The 21,667-nt window shown below is 38.3% G+C and overlaps 1 protein-coding gene across 1 annotated transcript in view; it reads left to right on the forward strand.

Moving 5' to 3' along the window:
* The window catches only part of nol4la (nucleolar protein 4-like a), a 39,545-nt gene extending 24,529 nt beyond the window's left edge, over positions 1–15,016 (forward strand). The window contains exons 3-11 of the mRNA XM_028453522.1: positions 988–1,099; positions 3,576–3,685; positions 8,910–9,051; positions 9,616–9,908; positions 9,998–10,183; positions 12,141–12,329; positions 12,421–12,540; positions 12,633–12,804; positions 14,408–15,016. Of these exons, the coding sequence (XP_028309323.1) occupies positions 988–1,099; positions 3,576–3,685; positions 8,910–9,051; positions 9,616–9,908; positions 9,998–10,183; positions 12,141–12,329; positions 12,421–12,540; positions 12,633–12,804; positions 14,408–14,625 (1,542 nt within the window). The 3' untranslated portion in view covers positions 14,626–15,016. The remainder of the gene's footprint in view (positions 1–987; positions 1,100–3,575; positions 3,686–8,909; positions 9,052–9,615; positions 9,909–9,997; positions 10,184–12,140; positions 12,330–12,420; positions 12,541–12,632; positions 12,805–14,407) is intronic.
* The last annotated feature ends 6,651 nt before the right edge of the window (positions 15,017–21,667 follow it).

Genomic DNA, 21,667 nt, shown 5'->3' on the forward strand with positions numbered 1-21,667 from the left:
AAAATAATATTTTCTTATCTTCCATTAGTTTTTTAACACTTTTGTAAATAGGGCTCTTATTTTGAAAATAACCAGAAGTTTTGTCAGTTGCACATTGGCGTTTCTCCTAAAATCTCCGACATGAAATGTGAGTTTTATGGATCAAATGAGCCCATGTTGATATTCTACTTGGTCACTTTCTCACTTAAAATGTTTTCAGAACTTTCAAAGGTGGAAAATCAACTGAGATATTTTGCCGCAGTGTGCTTCAGGTTTTTGTCATTGTAGGTTTGAAATGCATCTTGGGAAACTTGGACGTATTCTTCAGTGGGAACGCTCACCAACCTAATGATCCTAACCATACTTATAGTATATCCTAGACACTATATACTCATTGGGGCGGATTCACTAAAGGTTTAGAGGTATTAAAACGTGTGCAAACGTCACTCTGTGCCCTAATAAGCCACATTAAATTAATAAAGTTTGTTAAACATCACTTTTATTTGTTTATTTTGTTTTCTACTTTGTTGAATGTTTGTGCAGCAGACAGAGAAGTTCACCTTCTTCTTCTGTGCACTCACCTCTCCATATTGATCGAGCAAAATGTTCATTTCAATAGAACGGTCTCAACCACGTCTACACGCGCACCAATTTGCGCCGCGATGTTGATGAATTCCCCACAGCAGGTGAGGAAACAGTGCCACCAAACGATTTAGGGACGCACCTGGTTTACTACCCTTTATTTCAAATGTCAGTGAATCCGCCCCATTGAATTTGTAGTGCATAGTAGGGAGTGTGCCATTACAAACACTGCCATACTGTGTGTTTTACAATAAAGCAGAAATATAGTGGCCTGCCTTTGGAATTAGGCCACCCAAAAACAACCAGCCAGCGCCTGGAGGAGTCCTTTGTAACCACTGACCCCAACTTTCACACATGCACAGCAGAGTAAACAACATCTCTGATGACATCCCCAATGGTAACCCTATATTCCTCTTTTCCAAACAGATTGCAGAGACCTACGCCTTTCTGCCCAGGGAGGCAGTGACTCGGTTCCTAATGAGCTGTGGAGAGTGTCAGAAGAGGATGCACATTAACCCCAGCGCTGCAGAGTTCAAAGGTAAAAAGGCGTCGCATCCCACCTGCCTTGAAACGTCGTGGAAACATCATTAACCAACCATCATTAACCAAGACACTTTTAGTATGATCAACCTCTGACAGTCAATGATTCTCAGTTCCTCCGACTTCCTGACACGCAAAATAGTTCATCAGCGTTTTCTAAAGGATAGCTGGAAACCAGTCAGGAATCATTCATGTCATGATATCGTTATAGAAATATTAATGTGGCTGACTGGTGTCATCCTGTCAGACATGAGTGTGAGCTGATATCATCTGTGATGTATTTTGTACTTTAAAGACTTCCTGAGTCCAGCTCTCATCCATAAAACATAATGTGTACATCCATCATCGACATGATGTAACAAAGACTAGAGAGGGCTGCTTCAATGGGATTTCGTGGAGCCTGGAATGTGATCACCAGGTTCCTCTAGTGGTCATCATGCAAACTGCACACATCAGGTGTATACACATCAGGTGTATACACAGCAGAGCACGTTTGGATTTCCAGTTGCGTCCAGGGGTGGACTGGCCATCTGGCATACCGGGCATCGTCCCGGTAGGCCGAAGTAAGCCCTTTCCGGTCTGCTACGCTTTTTTGTTTTTTTTTTGAAGAGCAAGTGGAGGCAGACATGGTAACAAGTGGCCAAAAATGGTCCAAAAGTGGCAAAGAAAAAAGTGACTAAAATGGGCCAAAAGCAGTCAAGAGTGCCCAAAAAATAGGCAAATAAAGAGGAACTAGGTGGTATGTAATGGCAAAGGGTAGCTTAAATGTGCAAAATGTGGCAAACAATAGTGAAAAAGTGCAATAATGTCGAACAAAAAGAGGGAAAATGTAGGGAAAAAAGGAAACAAGTGGTATTTATTGGGCAAAAGGTAAATTATTGGGATGAAAAGCAGCTAAAAAAAATCAAAGAAAGGAGAAAAATTGGATAAAAGTGTAAAAAGAACTTGTGAAATGGAAAGAAATGTATATTTATTGGCAAATGGTAGCTAAAGTCTGAAAAAAGTTTTGAAAAGGGGCAAAAATGGGACAAAGGAAATTGCAAAATTGCCAAAGGAAATAGGTAAAAAGGGTTTAAAGGTTTTCCCCCTTTTAAGGTTTTAGACACAAAGAGACACATGTTGAGCATTACTGACTTAATAATAACTTCTACGTGGTGTCGCTGATAATATAGTGGGCTGGTCTGAACACAAGATACCAGGGCTGAATTTTGGTTCCTGATTGAGTCTGAGTGATTAGCTCATGCTTTTAAGATCAACTTTAGAATCAAAGTCAATAAAAAAAGGACATTTTGCATCAATCCTGTTTGAATGTTAGTCTAACATGCCTTTGATTTGCCACTGAAAAAAAAAAAAGAAAAATACTTTATATCACATCACAGTTCTACCTTCTGTAACACACTGACAAGGAAGAATGTTCAACTCTTCTTCTTGCCAAAGTAAAGGCAGAGTCAGCAAAATAATTGTCGTAAGAATTGCACTTATTTGTAACTTATGAAATTGAACACTTTTGCAGTTATGTGTCACATTGCCTTGAAGCGCCTGTACCGTACTTTAAATGATGAGCAGAAACAATTTATTTCATGCCTCAAAAAATATCAACAAAACAGCTCTGCCTTCTTTTTCCTAAACACATATTTGGGCTCTAAATGGGTTTCTCACAGCCTCAATCATGATGTTTTATTACATCCTTCCTTGCACAGAAGTGTGGAATGAATAGTTAAGGCAAAAAGAATATTTGTAGCACATTTCATGCACAGGGCAATTAAATGTGGGTCACGTGATTAAAAAGTCAAGCAGAAATTGTTAAACTGAATTTGAAATCAACAATAAAAACATGAAATCAACAATGTAATAATTATCAGCCTTTTTGAATAAATAAACTTGAATTGAAAAGAAAACAATAGGTATATTTCTATTTAATTCAAGAAAAATGTATAACAGTCCCACTCCCAACAAATGTAGATTAGATTTGGGGGTAAGATATATTACTGCATACTTTTTGCACCTGAAACCCCCTTTAAAAAAATTACATTTTAAACATATAAAGAAAATTATCAGAATTTTATGTTTACTTCATGCAACCCCAGGATTATCTGCTATTTCTGTTGTTTCAGTAACTAAACTACAGCTGTAATCTAAAGGCGCTAATCCAAATCAAGATGCGCCACAGAAATAAAAAATCCAACCCCGCAGAAGTTTTCCAATAAAAACAACTTTATTATTCCTGTAGAGAAAGTCAATTACTGCATGAGTGCAGTCAAAGTTCTCATTTGTTGATGGTTGAATAAATACATATTTTCACAGTTCAGTTCCATGCTGGTTCCCTGTCTTTTTCTGAACCTCAGTATTATTTCCAAACCAGCAGATGGTGCTAAAGGATGAAACTCCTCAGACAACAGTAAAGTGCTGTGCTTTGACTGGTTGGATGTCTGTTTATATCTGACAGATCTCATCTCTTGTGTTTTTTCTATCAGAAAATGACAGGCCCACCTCTCTGGTCCCAGACCTCATTGACTACAACATGCCCCTTACTGCCACCTACCTGAAACAGATGAAACTGCAATGTATGACGGCTCCTGAAAGGGTAAGTGGCTCCTGATGGAGAGATTAAAGACAGTTCATCAGATCTAAGATGAAAATGTATTATTATTTTTTATTTTTTAGGACTGGCCAAAATCCCCAGTTGTCATTTTTTGTGACCCTGATACATGATATATTTTGATAGTTTTCAGAGTTTTTTGAGTTTCTTTGAGATTTTTTTTAAATGCAATTTCATTTCAGAGTGGATTTGATTTTTACACTCTATGCTCTTCACCTAAACCATTAAAAGAAGTGTACAAACAATTTTTACGATGTAAAAAAACAAAATAAAAAAATGAAAATACGTTCAAAAATTAAAATATTCCAACTAAAAACATAATCTAAATAGTTTGACAAATAATAAGCTAATTTCATATTATGAATCATAAATATTGCATTGTATTATTAGTTGATATATTACTTTATGGGGCATTTTACAAATGTCTCAACCAGGCAAGAATATATCAAATATCTCCCACTTACCTAAACATACAGTTATATATGAAATAAACTAAAGTAAGACTAAATAATGTTTAGATAATTGAAATTTGGTTGCATCCTAAATTTTTTGTTTTAGAATCTGTTAAAAACTCGTAAATAATGTTATTTAACCACCATAAAGTACTGTAAGTTGTCATATTTAGGGGTTGTGTCTTTATTCTAGGATTTTTATTTATTTCCAGAAAAACATTTATTTTCACTTTATTAATGATGTTTCACTCAAGCAGGACAACAGGACTGTAAAAACATACACTTATTGACTGATGATAATAGTTGCCTTTCACTGAATGTCAACCACACATTGTTGTTTAATGTTTTATAGTTTTGTAGGTGTGTGATCTGTATGGCTGAGATCATCCCTGCCACACACTATGTCCTGTTCCCAGCAGTGGCACAATGGGATGATGGATGAGGAGTCCTAAATTATACCTCATCATTAAATCATCATCTTGGTGCTTCCTGAGCTGAGGGGGAAAGGGGCGGGGCCTTGGTGCGCTCAGGATTAGGATCGCCCCTGTGATGGGTGATGTCAGTGGCGACTCAGGCTCCGCCTCTGCTGCCCATCATTGAGGGAAACACTGAGGAGTTGCTTCACTGAAAGCGTTGCTGCTGCTGCTGCTGCTGAGGGTGTTGCTGTTGCTGTTGCTGATGATGAGGATGATGAAGAACTCACTCAGTCATAATTAGGATTATCCAGAGCAATGAGCCAGACTGCGGTTTGTGCGTGAGTACAAGTGAAACTAATGCGTGCATGTGTTTACTGCAGTTGATCTCAGGCGTGTAGCCTCCAGGAGACAGAGCTGTGGTGGTGATGTTGTTGGAGACAGAACCTGTGATGATGCGTTCACTGTCTGTTCGGCTGTGGTTTGGAGTTCAGAGCAGCAGCTGGTTCAATAAAAAGCAGCAGCAGGTTCTTGTTTTGTTGACTCAGCAGGATCACACACGTTTATTCAGTCTGCTCTAGCTTCCCCAAGCGTGTTTGTAACTTTTTAGTTAAAATGAGTGAGTCATGGAAGGGAAAGATGGCATGAATAGTACTAAAAGATAATAACGATTAAAAGCTCACTTTAATATATAAAAAAAAGTTTATTCTAATGGGATGGAATTTACAGTCAAAAGAGCCTATAATTAAGTTTTGATTGATTGGCATTCCATTCCTTGTTGCATTATTTTTTAATCTAACCCTATCACTTCAGGTGTTTAAACAATATTCATGCATGGTTAGCTAAATATAAGGAACAGTGGATTGTAACTCTGCCTTTCCAGCTATAATTTAGTAAATTTGAGCTGTGCTGATTTCAGTCTCCGCTACATACTGCACTTTGTCATTTTTAGGGCACTTCAGTTTGTTAAAATTTGCACACTATCACCTAAATGAAATGCAAGAGGTGATGTTAAATGAATGAGAAAATACTCCGAAACAAAAGAATGTTTCAAATATGTAGGAAAGGAGGGTCGGGAATATTCTGCTAATATGATTTAACTACTTTTTTTTTTTCCAGGAAATTTGATCTCCTGCCAACTGTCAGTCTTCCTCAGAGGCATGCTTCATGCATCCCTACAGAGTTCTTTCATAAGAGCATTTTATAGATGAAATTTCCTGAAAAAATGTATCTGAAAAAAAAAACGAGACCTTAATTAAACCTTTCAAAAAAGAAGAAAAAACGAACTTGCTGGAATAATTTTTCTCTAAAAATAGTTTTTAATAGTTTAAAGTTAAAAGTGAAAACAGGTGAAAACATCTGACAACACATCAGGGAAAAACATGTTCATAATGTCGGGAAGTCAAACAGATTATTAAGAGTTTATGTATTAAAGGGAGCACCGCTTTGTGTCAATGTACCAGCAAAGAGTCACTGTGGAGGTTTAACTGGTTAAATGTCCATTTAAACAGTGGACGTAAAGCCAGTTAAATTCATTTTACATCAGAGGAGCAGCAGAGTTTTGACAAATTATCTTTAATCAACCAAATAAATTCACATCAGAAGTAAGAGAGGGGTTGGAATAGTTTAATCCTGTGGAGATAAAGGCATGGATTAGCATCTCTAAATCAGATTACGATGTGTTGCAAAGAGTTCATAGTTTTCTGAAATAAACAAAAAAAAGCACCAGTCAAAACTATAATATATAAGCGCCGACGACAGGTGATGCAGATAATGCTAACAGTTGGTTTAATCTGGTACCTGGAAATAGGTGAGTTAAATGTGCTTTATATGACTAAAAGTGCAAACACGAATGTTAGTTTGAAATTTACTATTGAATGATTAAGAAGCTCATTCTCAGTCATAAGCTTTTAACTTAGATTTTAAGACTTGGTTGACCAGGGTATCATCTAAAACATGCAGGACAGGGGCCCTCCAGGAGCGGACTTCAGCATAATCAGTGTTCAATTACACACTTTACAACACAGGGATGACCTTCCATGTTTGAAATAAGACGTACAATATTCAAGCAATAAACGACAGTTCTCCGTCAATAATCTTGATATTTGTGTCATTTAGACGAGTTTTGTCCTAATGTTTGTAAGAAAATACAGAATTTCAGAAAAGTTTAAAGTTTTTTTGACAATTTGCGATGAAGAATGACTAGTCGTGTCGTATATAGGCACAGGAAAATTGAGAGCCAGTGCAAATATTGTGGAATTTCATTGAATTGGGAATTTGGGAGTGATATCTGTATCTACAGTAAATTATTTGGTAATTTACATAATGATTTATTTTTCTCTGTCCTTTTTACTGACTCTTGTGTGCCCAGTCGGATGCTCTAAAGTTTGACACGTGAACCAATATGAGAATGATTCACACTATATTAGGCAGGTTGTCATAATGTAGCATAGGTAAGGGTATATGTATATATATATATATATATATATATATATATATATATATATATATATATATATATATATACACACAATACATCTTAAATTATGTATATGCACATAGTTCCTGGATAAATGTGGAACTAAAAAGACTTCTGTAAAACATTTGAAAACTTTGCTGCTTCTAAACCTTAAAGCCAGCCTCATTCTTTAAAGCACACACATACTGTACACATTAAGGATGAAACAGTTCCATCGATGTAATTAGAGCTCCTGTTCTGTCTCTCTCTTCCTCTTTCAAGCTGCACGGCTCACTTGGTGCCTAATAGAGCTGTCACTGAGCATTTTGGTTCTCCACAAACCCCTAACAGAGGGACCGCTGCATATTCCCAGGAGTTTAGGCCTATTTGTGAGCTCGTGTGGGGGAAATTAGATGAAGGGAGTCATATCTGCTCTGCTCCCATCATGCACTGCTCGTTGTGCCATCTCTAAACCAGAGACGCCAGCTGACACACAACAACGTACATGCAAGTCAGTGTTTGCATGAAGGGAAGCCCTTTGAGTTCTGAATTCAAACATAATCCTTGTAGAGAAGAGTCAAAGCCCGGGCCAGCCCAAGGATACTTTGTGAGATTATTCCACCCTCCTCTGGTAATCCTTGCCCCCATGGTTTACCCATGTTGCTCTTAAGCGACAACACGCATCTTCAGGGTCCCGACGTAACAGAGTTAAAAATAGCAGAGCTCCAAGAAACCTATTAGTTAACAACACAGAGGCTCCTGCATGTCCTGTCGTTCAGCATCCAAATAACTGCATAACCTCACTATGAAGACTCAGCTCACATCCTCTCATGCTATAATTGATGAAGTTTCAGCTTCTTTCTTCAGCCACATCCATCCTCAATCCATACATTTATAATCGCAAGCTCACATACACTCTGGCTATTCAGGAAACACACACACACACACACACACACACGAACACACAGAGATAATAGACTGTGTGATATGGACAACACCAATATTATCCCTTTGATTTAAACACCACTATTATGACACCTTTATTCTAATATTAATGTATGAGAAAAACATTTTGCCACTTGAGTGATTCTGAATGAGAATAACTGTATTACACACAATTTTTGAATAATATTATTTACTTTAAAAATCAATTCCATTAATAATAATAATAATAATAATAATAATAATAATAATAACAGCAATCATAATAATAATCATAATGTCGTTTTGTTTGTTTTTGCAGTCATTTTTGTGTATTTGTGTTGTGATTTTATTTACTTGCATGTTTGTGGAGTCATTTTATGTATTCTTGTTGTCCTTTTAAAATATTTCTGTTATTTCTGTGTATTTTTAGCTGTCTCGTGCAACTTTTGGTTATTGTGTGTAATGCTATTGTCATTTTTTATTATTTTGTGTTATTTTGTATATTTTTCTGTAATTTTGAATCTGTTTTTCTATCATTTTGTTATTTTGTACATTTCTCTCTTATTTTTCGTGTATTTTTAGTAGTCTTGTCTGTTTTTGGTTAATATTGTCTATTTCTGTTTCCATTTATCATTATATGTTTCTGATGTTTTTTGTTGTCCTTTTATGTATTTATTTGTCTATCTATATGTCTTCTTAAATTATTTTATTTGTTTGTTTGTTACTTAGACCAAGGGCCATATGTGGCCCCCGGGCCGCCTGTTGCCCATGCCTGATATACTAAGTGATTGCTTTCCGGATGTGGAGTGTGTTTACTTTTTCTTTCTGTACTTTTTCTTTCTTGTCTGACTTGTCTCTCCCTCTCTTTCTCCCTGTCCACCACCCCACCCACCCCTGTGCGTGCGTGTGTGTGTGTGTGTGTGTGTGTGTGTGCGTGTGTGTGTGTGTGTGTTGCCCTTCAGGATGACAGTTCGATGAGCAGTGAGGACATGAACAACGCAGAGCCCACATGGGTCGCAGCTGAGCCGCCCGCAGCAGCCGACCCGAATCCAACTAACGGAGAGCGGGTCAGCAACTTGACAGGCGCCGTTAAAGAGGAGGACGGTAAGATGGCAGCAAATGTTCGTTGCTTTCACAGTGTTGTTTGTGCGTCAGTGATCTGAAGGTGCAGATTGTTGTTTTGCAGGAAACAGCTTGACTTGTCCTTAGTGGGACTAATCCACGTAAATCCATCCTTACGTGGGTGGAACAGCACTGCAGCCTAAATCCATTGTGCACCCCTCTCTGTCAGGGTGCACAGCTTAAAGAAATAGGACAAAGGCTACACAGATTACACTTCACAGTCATTTCAAAATGTCCTTTAAACCCAGCAGACCTATCACACATGTGGAAATCACATTTTTACATTTCATTTTTACCCAGTGAGTAACGGAGGCTCCCTCCCCCACATCAGCATCCCTTCATCCCCTTTTCTCTTTACTGTAAAAACTCATTTTCTTCTTACTTTTATTTGTCCTGACAGTTGACCCCAATACACACTTCCTTATCAGTTTCACGAGGGCTACAAGTCCCCTCCCTCTCGTGGAGTAGCACCACCTCTGCTGTTAGGTCTAAGACATGCCTACGCAGACTCACATCTCTCTTCATCTCTTTCTCTTCCTTCACCAGACGACGACTCCTCTGAGAGCGGCAGCGCCAATGGGTTACCAGCTCTGACCTCCCCCGATGTGCCCCTCGTGGGTGGGAACCCCCCAGATGGTGGGGCATCCTACGGAGAGGTGACGGAGAATGGGCTAAGTGCCCCGCTGGACTTTAGCACCACCTCGTCCTCTTCCTCCTCGGAGGATCAACACCCGGTCAATCTGAGCGACAGACTGCTGCCTGCTGGGAGCTCACCACCCAACTCGTACCCTGCAGACCCCAGCAGAAAGTACGCCATCAAAACAGAATCCACCAACAAGGTGAGAACGACACGACTTGATCCTGTTGGTGTTCTATAGAGAAACCCTTGGGTTGGTGTGGTGTGTGAACGTAGCATTGTGTTGCTCAGTCTCCTCCTTACAGCTCAGGAAGCTATGACTCGGTGAAAACTGAACTGAGTATGAGTGCAGAGGTTCTGACCTCCGCTCGCGCACAGATAATCGATGACGATGATGACGATCACGACGACCACGATGACAGCGACAAGATCAACGACGCTGAAGGGATGGATCCTGAGAGACTTAAAGCCTTCAATGTGAGTCACCTGTGGAGCCTTTGCTTAACTTTAATTTCATGCCTTTTTATCTTTAACCTGTGATCCTCCAGTGGGCTGCTCTTTATTGCTTTTTATTTAGTATTGGCAGCAACACCAAAAGAAAACATGTTTAACATATTGCTACCTAGAACATAACAGAATAAAAATCGAATCGATTTTTATTTGTCATTCATTATGAAAGAAATGTTGTTGCATCCAGCTGATATTGGACACATAAGAAAGAAAGGAATAAAGAGACTATATATAGAGAGAGTTAGCCTCATAAATAAGTATTACACTGAATGTTTCTGGTAGAAAATAACATTTATTTTAACAATCAGCTCCAAAATGTAGAGAGGAAAGTCCTCATCACTGTTTCAAATGCTGGGAGACTTTCTTTGTGTGTGTTTGAGTCTTATCTCCTGTACAAACACAAAAAACTACTACACTGTTTATTACAGCCAATCAGCTCCACATACATAAACTTTCTGCCTGAGCGCAGAGCCTCAATATCTACATATGGAATGGCTCTCATATAAAAGACACACTGTAAGTCATCCTTGTGACAAATCTGGAATCCTCCACAAAGGTGTGGACGATTTGGTAAATAAAAAATTAGGAGTTTTCAGTTTTAAGGAACTGGGTTGAACCCCCAGTTTGGTGCCCTTTGAGAGCTGAGATAGGCACCATTTAACCCCTGCAACCCTTATGAAGATGAATGAAGAGTATGAATATGACCATTTTGATATGACCAAGCTGATTAACCCCAATATTTTTCTCGTAGACTAATCAGGACCAATGTAAAAGGTTTTTTTTGCTCAAGAAGCGTTGCACAAAACCTCTACAGAGAAAATGTTTAAGCATGACATTTATTGTCAAAGGATAGAATGTGGTATTAGGTATGTACAGTACATTTCAGCATACAAGTTCATTTTAAACCTTAAAAAATGATGGCTATGTGTGCTCAGTAACTTTGGTAAACCACTGGAATCCCCCTGGGATTATTAAAGTGTCTCTGATTCTGATTCTGAAGCAGCAAAATGGTTAATAATGTGTCCTGTGAACACATAATTATAATGGACAAATAATGTTAATAATGGTACTGTGTCTAAACTCTTGTAAGCGTTCACAGTCTCCTGTGGCTTTAACCAAATAATTGTAAAACAGCAAATCTGGCTTCTGACACATATCAGTAGAACTTAAAATCAAATTAGATACAGAACAAAACTTGTACACAGAGATAATATTTTATATATATATATATTTTTTTTCTGAAAAAAAATGTCAATCTCAGATTAAACAAAGCAAATTTCATAAATGACAAGGATTTAAAAGTATGTTGTATGAAATCGATTGAAGTTGAAATACATCAAAGACTGTTGGAAAAGATTGACTGCTTATGTATTTAACATTTGTTAAAATAATTTTGGGCGTTAACTGAATGTCTTAATGATGAATAATTACATAAAGAAATAAAAAGATAATCCCAAAATAAACAAACAATTTTTTTTTTTTTTTAAATATATATATAAGTCATGATTAAAAAAAAAATAAGGGCGTGACTGCAACATTTTATTCTTGTTATGTTTTTTGTTTTGTTTTTTGAGCTCTCACATGTGGGTATCACATGATGTGCTCAGTTTTTTAAAAGAGTTAGAGTGGAAACTAGAAACAACACTAACACACTTTTATACGACATGTTAACACCCAGCGAGTGGACGAAACTGTAGATTTAAGTAAAAATCATAAATATTGACCTGCATCAGAGCAATGACTGTTTTCCCCTCCTCCCTCTCCCTCTTTATCCTCTCCATCATCCACTCTACCTCCCCCATCCTCCATGGCTTTCCCCATCCTCTCTTTTGTTCCCACTCTCACACCCCTCGCTCCCCCCCCCCTTGCACCCCCTGCATTCTTCTGCTCCACATCCCCTCTCTACACGCCCCCTCTACGTCAGATGTTTGTCCGTCTGTTTGTGGATGAGAATCTGGACCGCATGGTGCCAATCTCCAAGCAGCCAAAGGAGAAAATCCAGGCCATCATTGAGTCCTGCAGTCGCCAGTTCCCAGAGTTCCAGGAGCGTTCCCGCAAGCGCATCCGCACCTACCTCAAATCCTGCCGCCGAATGAAAAAAGGCGGTTTTGAGGTACAAAGTGTCACCCAAGATTAAATGTTTCCTGCATGAAAGTCATAGTTTCCCAACAAAACCCTGTAAATCATCATTTTTTCTGCACCAGATCCGACCCACACCTCCTCATCTCACCTCTGCCATGGCTGAGAACATCCTGGCCTCAGCCTGTGAGAGTGAAACCAGAAATGCTGCCAAAAGGATGCGACTCGATTCCTACCAAGCAACGGTAATGATCCATCCTAGCAGTGTTTGAGTCAGCATCAGTACGATTTAAAATATTCACATACTTCAACTGAAAAACATTGTGCTGTCTCATAGGATGAACCCATTTCTGTTGACAAGCCCAACCCGGCCCCCGTGGTTTCAGCCGGATTCTCCATCTCTACTGCAGCTTTTTCCCAAGACCAGCTCTACACAAACGGAGGCCTGAGCTACAATCTGCGAGGATACGGCAGCAACCAGCCGGTGTCTGGTGCCGCACAAGCCAACGGTGAGTCCCATCAGGGTTACAATAACATTCATTCATTTAGTTAAAGATAAAAAACACAGAGATGTTTAACGGCAAGGGAAAATATTTGTTCACATATGCTTTATTCAAACTGTTTGATTACACTCAAGTTACTTAAAGCTGCTAAAGATGATCTTTTTTTTTTTATTTATAAAGACAGGCTGTGTTCGAAATGGCACACTCTGTACTATGCACTACAAACTCAATGAGTATGTACTGTCTACTAATTTTCCTAAGATGCATTTCGAACCTACAACAACAAAAAGGAAGGCTAAATATCTCCATTAATTCACCACTTTTGAAGGTTCTGAAAACATTTCAAGCGAGAAAGTGACCAAGTAGAATATCAACATGTGGTCAACACATTCCATGCCGATTTTCGGAGACTCGACATTGTTTACTGACAAACTAGTCCTATTTACAAAAGTGTTAAAAAAAAAATGGAAGACAAGAAGAGATGCTTTTATTTTGAAAAGAAGATATCTGTTAGCTTGAAGCCGGTCCCAGGACAATTTTACATTCTGCACGCAATGCATCCTGGGGTGGTTGATTATAAATAGTATGGCCACCGTACCAATGTCCCGGTATAGTATACATCCGGGTGAACACAGCCACAGTGTGGGTCTCATAGATCAATATCATTTGCCGCTCGAAAGTTTGTTTTGATCTCCGCCGTTAACACTCTTATTGACATTGAAAACTTTCACGCACTGCATTGTGGAATGTGGAGTCCCGTAAACGGATGCATACTGTATTACTTCATTCTTACTGTGATTTATTGTGTTTCTTCACCAGACAAGGAAGACAGTGATTGGCTTGACATCATTTTTGTTCTAGTTTGATTGAATTATTCCACGTGTTATTACCTCACTCTGCAAGACATTAAACTTCAGCCAGATTCAGATATATCTGTATAAATCCCAAAATAAACGTCCTTTTGTTGCAACATTTAGTCCAGTGATTCCCAACCTTTTTTGGGTCATGACCCCTTTTTGATATCACAAATTTTTGGGGACCACAGGGACATTTTTTCTTCCTTGAATTACTCTTTTTAACATGTTTATTAAAGTGTTTTTTTTTTTTACAAATACGGAGAAGCCAGGATTAGTGCATAAAGTGACAAGATATTGTTACACTGCATTTTATTTTAAACTAGATTTATATTCGAGAAATTTTAAGTAGAGAAGACAGAAAAAAAAAAAAAAAAAAAAGTAAATTCCAGGCGACCCCACATGGGGTCAAGACCCTAAGTTTGAAAAGCACTGATTTATTGTTGGGAAGTCCCTTTTTCAAAGTTTTTGGGTCAAGCACAAAAAAATCACGGAAAGAATAAAGTAAAAACACTTTTTTGCATCCGTTTATGGGACACCACATCCCACAATGCAATGCGTGTCTAAACTGTGTGTTTATGGTGGAGATCAAAACAAACTTTTCTTTTTTTTTTTCGAGCAAATTATCTTTGATTCATTGATCTATGAGGCGTACACTATGTTTTTATCTGAAGAAAAAAAAAATCATCCCTATAGCAGCTTTAATACATTGCTTTTTTTCACTGGTGGTGACAATTCCTGTATTTATTTAAAAGGTCCAACAGATCTAAGTATGAAGTCCGTCGCCCCAAACTCCTCCTCCTCTAGCTCCAACAGTCATGGGCAGGGTGGTGGCGGTGGCGGAGCTTCGGCCCAGCTCAGCCCTCCGGAGGTGACGGCGGTGAGGCAACTGATCGCAGGTTACCGCGAGTCCGCCGCCTTCTTACTACGCTCAGCCGACGAGCTGGAAAACCTTATTCTGCAGCAGAACTGAATCCAAACCACACCGTGCCAACGTTGTTCCCAGCTTCGACCCCCTGCCTATCCATGCTGCGTGCACACTACACGTGCGCTCGGAACAAGTTTCACAAGTTGAGTTGTGCATGAATGACATGCGGCGTGCGGTGGGTCCTGTAGGTGCAAAAATCTTTACATGTGTCTCTATTTGGACAAGTCAGGACATATCACAGGCTGAGAAATCTTATTTTATGCATTTGGTTCACTTTGACCTTACAGTGCCCTGTTATCTGTAGCTTATCCCATTCACAGTTCATTTTTACCTCCTGAACCTCCTCCATTTGTCTCAGGAAGCAACAATCTGTGTGAGAGAGTGATGCATGCTGGTGCACAGACTCAGACCGGAATGTCAAATCAGCAGGAGCAGTTAAAAATCAGTGAGTTTGCATCACATTGTCTCACTGATGTGAAGTACCGCCGTACACAGTTCCAATCAAGTCGTTTTCCAAATGACAATGAGCTGAGCTTAGAGTCAAAAGATGAATCGCTGCTAAAAGACTGCGGACCTCAACAACAAATGATAGACAAACACAAGGGGAAAAAAAAATGCTAAAAACAAAAGATGACTCCCTCCCATGTGAGTCAGAGAGGGATTTAATTAGGAAGCATAAAAAGCAAAGTCTAACCTGTTTCTGCCATGTTAAAGAAGATTACAAATGCCCAATGCCAGTATTTTCATACACTTTCACCTTCTGGTTCAGGTTCATGTTCAAGAGGCTGTTTTCAATCTGTTTTGTTCAGAATTCTGTTATAACGTCATTGTAGAATATAACATATCAGGGCAGCTGTTATTTTTTGGAAACTCTCATACAAACATGTCCCAAATGGCCTTAAATGCGCTTTGAATCACATTTGTGTACATTAGAACCAAACAATCTCAACCAACTAGTTTTTATTCGCAGTACCTCCTGCATGTTGTTAAAATCAGAATGAACTGATCCACACATCACAAATAAAACTCACCTTTACCACTTCTTGTTTCCCGTTAGCAGAGTTTGCGGGCCACCTATGAGCAAAACGCTTTTATTTTGAGAACAAAATGTAATATTACCAAAAAATGTTGAGTAAAATATGACTCAAGAATGAACTGAAGAAAAACCTGTCCCTCCTGCAGTGCCCTCTCGATGCGTGGAGTATGAGACCGTTTCCACACTGCAACATTGCCACGGAGATGATGAATGGCAACCAATTCATCTTGTAAACAACCTCTTGAAATGAAACCTAAAGCCTAGGAGGTGTTCTCAGTCCCTGTTCTACTAAGTAGTATAATTATTGGAACTACATTGGGCTCACCGGTCAGAACATGACAGAATGGGTTAGATTGTTTGCTTAGGAAAGAAAAAGTGAAAAAGGGTGCAATATTGATGATAATCATAACATTGCTCCTATTTCTTTAACACAATCCTTTTCTGATGCAACTGTTGAGGTGAAAAGAAAACGATGTCCTGATGCAGCGTTGTAGCCGGTTTAAAACCAGCCTTATTTTGCTGACCTCATGAGAGCAGCACGTTCTTTATTTGTTCTCATTTTGGAGAAGTGGGGGCGGTTCTTTCATCTATACAAAAGGAAAAAAAATGGCACCTGGGAGAGAAAAGCGGTCCCTTTTACTGATGGTGTGAAAAGCATTGGAAGAAATGTGCATGAAGCAGGGCTCATTCGCTAGTTTGCTTTCAGACGTTTTGCATCCATCATCAAACCAGTCAATGAATCCATTAAAAGTTAGTTTGCCGCAAAAAAAAAAAAATTTAAAAAAGAAGCCTTTGGGCTTTAATTTAGCAGGGAAGCTGTTTTTGTGCATGGCACTGACTATACCTGCCTGCAGTATCACACAGATGTCTCAACAGTGATAAGAATATTTATGTTGTCTCACTTCTCATTCTGTCTCACATAGAACTACATCAAATGACATTAGATTAATCAAAATTAGCAAGTTTTAAACCCTTGAATCCATAACCTTGTGGGGAAACAGCTAATCAGCTGTCATAATAAGTCAGTGTCACCATAAATTTAACACTCGTTTACTGCTTCAGCCATTCAAAACTCCCAGGAAAGTCAGGTGTGAGACGTACAATTTCAAACAAATCTAATAATTATTAAGGAATCATTAGGCTGTGCAACAGGGAGAGCATTGTCAGTGCAAACCTGAATCTGGTCACTCTTCTGTGCATTGTTGCAAATCATTTTGTGCCCTGCATGTTGTCATTTGCGCCTTCAGCTGTCAAAATCAGGCTTTTAACGTTGTACGTCTTTTTTATTTTATTTTTTTATTTTATTTTACTTTCATTGAATCTTTGCTCGTGTTGGCAAAGCAAAGTTAAACTTGATTGTTTGAGGACCACAAGGAGCTTATGTCGCTGTTACTTGCTGTAAAAGGAAAGATCAACAAGTGTCGAGGCTGCGCTGATTTAAAAAAAAGAAACAAAAAACGTCTTTGTCTATCAATCCAGTCTGCGTCTGTCCAACTGTTACAGGGTTCAAAACCTGAGAGTCACGTATTTGCTCGACTCACAGACACCATGTGTGAGGAAAAAAAAAAAAAGAGAAACAAACTGTCTGAAAAGAAGCAAAAGACAATCTTTAAAGATGTAATCACATCACGGTTTACTCTCCTGACTTTCTGCTAATGACTGTGTGTGTGTGTGTGTGTGTGTGTGTGTGTGTGTGTGTGTGTGTGTGTGTGTGTGTGTGTGTGTGTAAGTAAGTAACTGCACATCTAGAGCACAGTCTCACATCTTTTAACAGTGAGTTTTTCAGCAGCGTGTGTGTAGGGGGGGTTTCAGGCTCCTTTTGTTGGTTTTTGTTCATGAAAGTGTTGTTAATGTCAATGTGTTGGTTTTCTGTACGCGCGTGTGTGTGTGTGTGTGTGTGCGTGTGTGTATATCTGGAGTGACCCAGTTTGTACGACATCAGTCTGCTAAGATTTATTTCATCTCACCCATTCCTAATGATGACTCTTATTGACCCGTCGATGTTCTGAGAGATATATTTTCTGTATTCATCACAAAACTTATTATTAGTCTGTCTGCATGGCTGACTCTCAGAGATGGATGTGCGTGACTGTCTCCACAGCTCTTGGGTTACATTTATACTCTTATTAAAAATCTATTGCAAGTTTGAAAGCACTTTATAGCTCAGGATTTAGGCGACACAAACACAACGACATGAGCGTGTGTCTTTACCTCATTTAGAAAAGCCTCCTTGGTTCAAAAACACACAGAGAGCTGAGGATTAAAGGACCATCGGACAGAACTCACAGTCAGAACAAGTTGTAGTGGTGAATTAAAAACTTGCCATTACAAAAGAGCTCACATTAAACTCATCTGTCGATCTGAGGCATGTTTCAAAAAGCAGCAGGTTCAGTGAAAAGATGAAGTCTCCTTTAAAATCAGACAGGAATCAATAGTACAGACGGAGCATCGGTTTCAAGGCCTTCTCCTGTGATGTGATGAGATGATTGGTCAAACTCCATTATAGACCCCTCCCTCTATTGTTCGTAAATCTGCTTGTTTGACACTTTAAATTTGATTTAATGAAGTCTGAGTCATTCCCATGCAGAACATCTTTTTAAAGACAGTCACCTATTTAGATGGAAAACCATAATGAGAAATATCCTTTTTGCCAGATATTGGGAGTTATCTGGATCATTGATCCTGATCATGATATCATGATCATTCAGACTTGTAAGAAACATGTATTCCCATTCATTTTAATACCGTAGGCCCAAATGTATAGGCACCCCCATTAATTCCAAAAAATCAAGATGAAACGCAGAATCCAGAGCTGCCTTGGATGAAACTCACTGATACAATTGAAGAACAACCCTTACATAACTCAGCCAAATTTTAGAAAGATCGGTCAAATACGAACCAAGATACATTTTGGAAAATTTGCCAGTGACTAGAAATCAGGAGTTTTTAATCTTTCAAATGAATCCAGAATAAGTACATTGATCCGGATGCCCACTATTTAATGGATTCTTCCAATAGTGTAAGGTCTATCTTTGGTTAAAATGTTGTCAAAATTTGTGAAGTAGTTTTGACGTAATCCTTTAACAAATTTCCCAGTACATGAACATCAAATTCTAGCTTCAGTTTGGTACGGTGACTAATAACCATTGGACATATCTAGAAATATGAAGCTCATTTCTAAAATTCTGAAGTCGTTTTCTGCAGAATCTCAAGCCCTTCTTCATAGTATCAGACCAGTCTCAGAGGGGAGAAATGAACAAAGATATTATTTGTGTGAGTCGGAGGGATTTTCTTTAGTATAGGTTTAACAAAGTCGGGATTTATTAAAACCCAGACTTCCACACAAACCCCCTGCTTTCTGAAACACTCTTCAGAGCTCCACAGGTGAGCTTGTAGACGTCTGCGGGACGCGAGTCCTTCTCCCACACGTCTTCCTCGTCACTCGCTCGTGTGTTTCGTAGCCATAGCAGATCGGTTCCGCCGTCACAGCCAAACGTTTGCCTGCAGTTTGGTTTTTTCCGTCTTAAGTCTGGAGTTGCTGTGGTCGACGATGACCTGTGGTCATGCTGTTGTTGTTTTATTTTTCTTTTATTTTGGTTTCCTATTGATGCCCACTGGATTTTCTCTTCGTATTGACTGGAACATGTAATCTATTGGTGTTGATTAAAGATGCCCTGGTAGCTTGTGGATTGCTAAAGTGGTCAGATAAATGTACTGTATAGCTGTACAAAGAGTGATAAAAGATGTTTTAAACCTTTTCTTTTTTCTGTGAGTACAACACTGTTAAAAAAAAAAGAAAGAAAAAATCTAAAAGGTTTTAGCCCTTGCCTGTTTTTGACTTATCATTTGGTGGTGGTCTGTATTCTATTGTTATTTATATGATTTCCATTGTGGCCTCTGCTGCACCCCTAAAGAGACTTTAGCTTGGTGCAGAAGGTTATACTGTAATTTACCTGTGTGAAGCTTTGTATTTCTCCCCTCTGGTTTTGGACTCAGTGAAAGTGTGATGTTTACATGTACAGTTTTTTGAGATGTTTTGTTGTTGTTGTTGTTATTCAGGCCCATTTCACTTGGTTTCTTTCCTCCCTGGTTTCTCCTGATCTGTGTAAAAAAAAAAAAAAAAAAAAATGTTGCCCCTTTTCTGTTCTTTCATTGCATCCAGTGCAGTCGTGACATCTGTGACTGCTTGGTCACGTGGTTAAAGTGTGCAGGGACACCGTACTGTGGTGGGCTCAGCATTGTGGTAGCTCCCAGCATCCTAAAGAGGGTCATATTTAGCTTATAAAATGGGTTTCATACCTTCTTAAAGTGGAACAGTAAAGTTCTATTCAGATTACTTTAATCTGGATCCTCTAAGATCCCCCAATGCGACAGGGAAAAATCTCCTGGCCCTTTGCCCGACTGGTGCCCTGAAAGCTACACTTTGACCTGTAACACAAAGCCATTCCCCTCTTCTGGCCTTTTAAGGGGAACCCATGAACCTCAGGAAATACTGAATCTCCAAGTTTAGTTTTTATCCTCTGATTTCTTCTGATACCAGATTTAATGTTGAGTCTCCTAACGAAAAGGAAAAAAAAAAAAATCAAAAAACATGAACATTTATATGAGATGTCTCTTGTTTTGTACATTTATCATTGTGATTTAAAAGTGGAGCCTTTTTCCAGTACCTGTGATTTAATATTTTCTTTTTTTTTGGTTTTTTGTTTTTTTTTTTTGGAGTGTTTATAGGTATGGATATTTATTATTATATGTGAAACTACAAAAAGACAAAAGAATAGGTTGTTTCATTTGTATGTTTCATGCAAAACTGTCCAGGTGAGATTCTCTTTGATTCTTACATATCACTTATGATGAGAGACCTGTGTTTGTTTGGAATTAGCGCTTTTTCAGTGTTGCATCAACGCAATGAAAAAAAGGGGGAAAAAACAAAGTGGTTTAACAACAGCAGAGTTGGAAAAACTCTCCTCTTCTCCTGAGATGTCAGTAATTGAATAAAATAGTGCGATGAGCTATCAAACTAAGATCATGTTTTTTTTATTTCTGGAAATGTCTATTTCTGCATGTTGTGATCTTTACAGTGTCCAGCAGGGGGCAGCGGGAGAGCAAGAAAAAGCCTCAAACTACAGGGAACAGGGGCTGACACTGAGCTGTTGTCTATCTAACTATGGAGGTAGATTTGTGTCCTTATTATTCATTCAAAACAAAAATAAAAAATGTTCAATGAAAAAAAAATTTCATTTAAAATCAATCAAAAAATAGATCTCAGAAGAAAAGTGTTCAAATGCAACAAATAAAAACATTAAGACACAAATAATTGCATTTTAACACATTTTTATTTGATTAAGAATGTTTTTTTGATTGAAGTGGTATTTTTTTTTTATTTGAATAATAAATACACAAATGTACTACCCATTATATGGCCGAAAATATATTCATTTGACTGACGTGAATTCTTTTCATTGAAAGTTTTTTTTTTTTTTTTTTTTTGATTGAATAATAAAGACACAAATCCACCTCCATATATATAACCACTATATCATCACACCACGACAATTGGTGAAAACGATTTTAGGAAAAAGGTAACAAACAAATTTATCAAAAGTCTTTTAAATCAGATCTCAAATCCATTGATTTTATATAAAAATGCAATATCCCAACACTTTTTGAAAGACTTCCATTACCAAATTACGAACTCATTATTTAAAATATCCCATTCCCCCCCATATTGAAAGAAATCCATTTTAAGATATTGAATGGAATCTACCCATCTAGTGCTCTGCTGAGGCAAAGATTTGGTTTTGAAACAAATAATTGTATATTTTGTGGTGAAGAAGAAACCACTGAACATCTCTTGTGTACATTCTCACAAGCTCTATGGTCTGATATTCATAACTGGCTTTCCACCAAAGTCCCTCAACTAAATGATTTTTCAGAAAAAGAGATTATCTTTGGTCTTATAATGAAAAACTCACACCATGACTTCCTTATCAATAATATCATTATACTTGATCAATTTTTATATACACAAAGCAAAATACTCAAAAATCAAAC

The sequence above is a fragment of the Gouania willdenowi genome, chromosome 7, assembly GCF_900634775.1.
Source record: "Gouania willdenowi chromosome 7, fGouWil2.1, whole genome shotgun sequence".
Lineage (NCBI taxonomy): Eukaryota > Metazoa > Chordata > Actinopteri > Blenniiformes > Gobiesocidae > Gouania > Gouania willdenowi.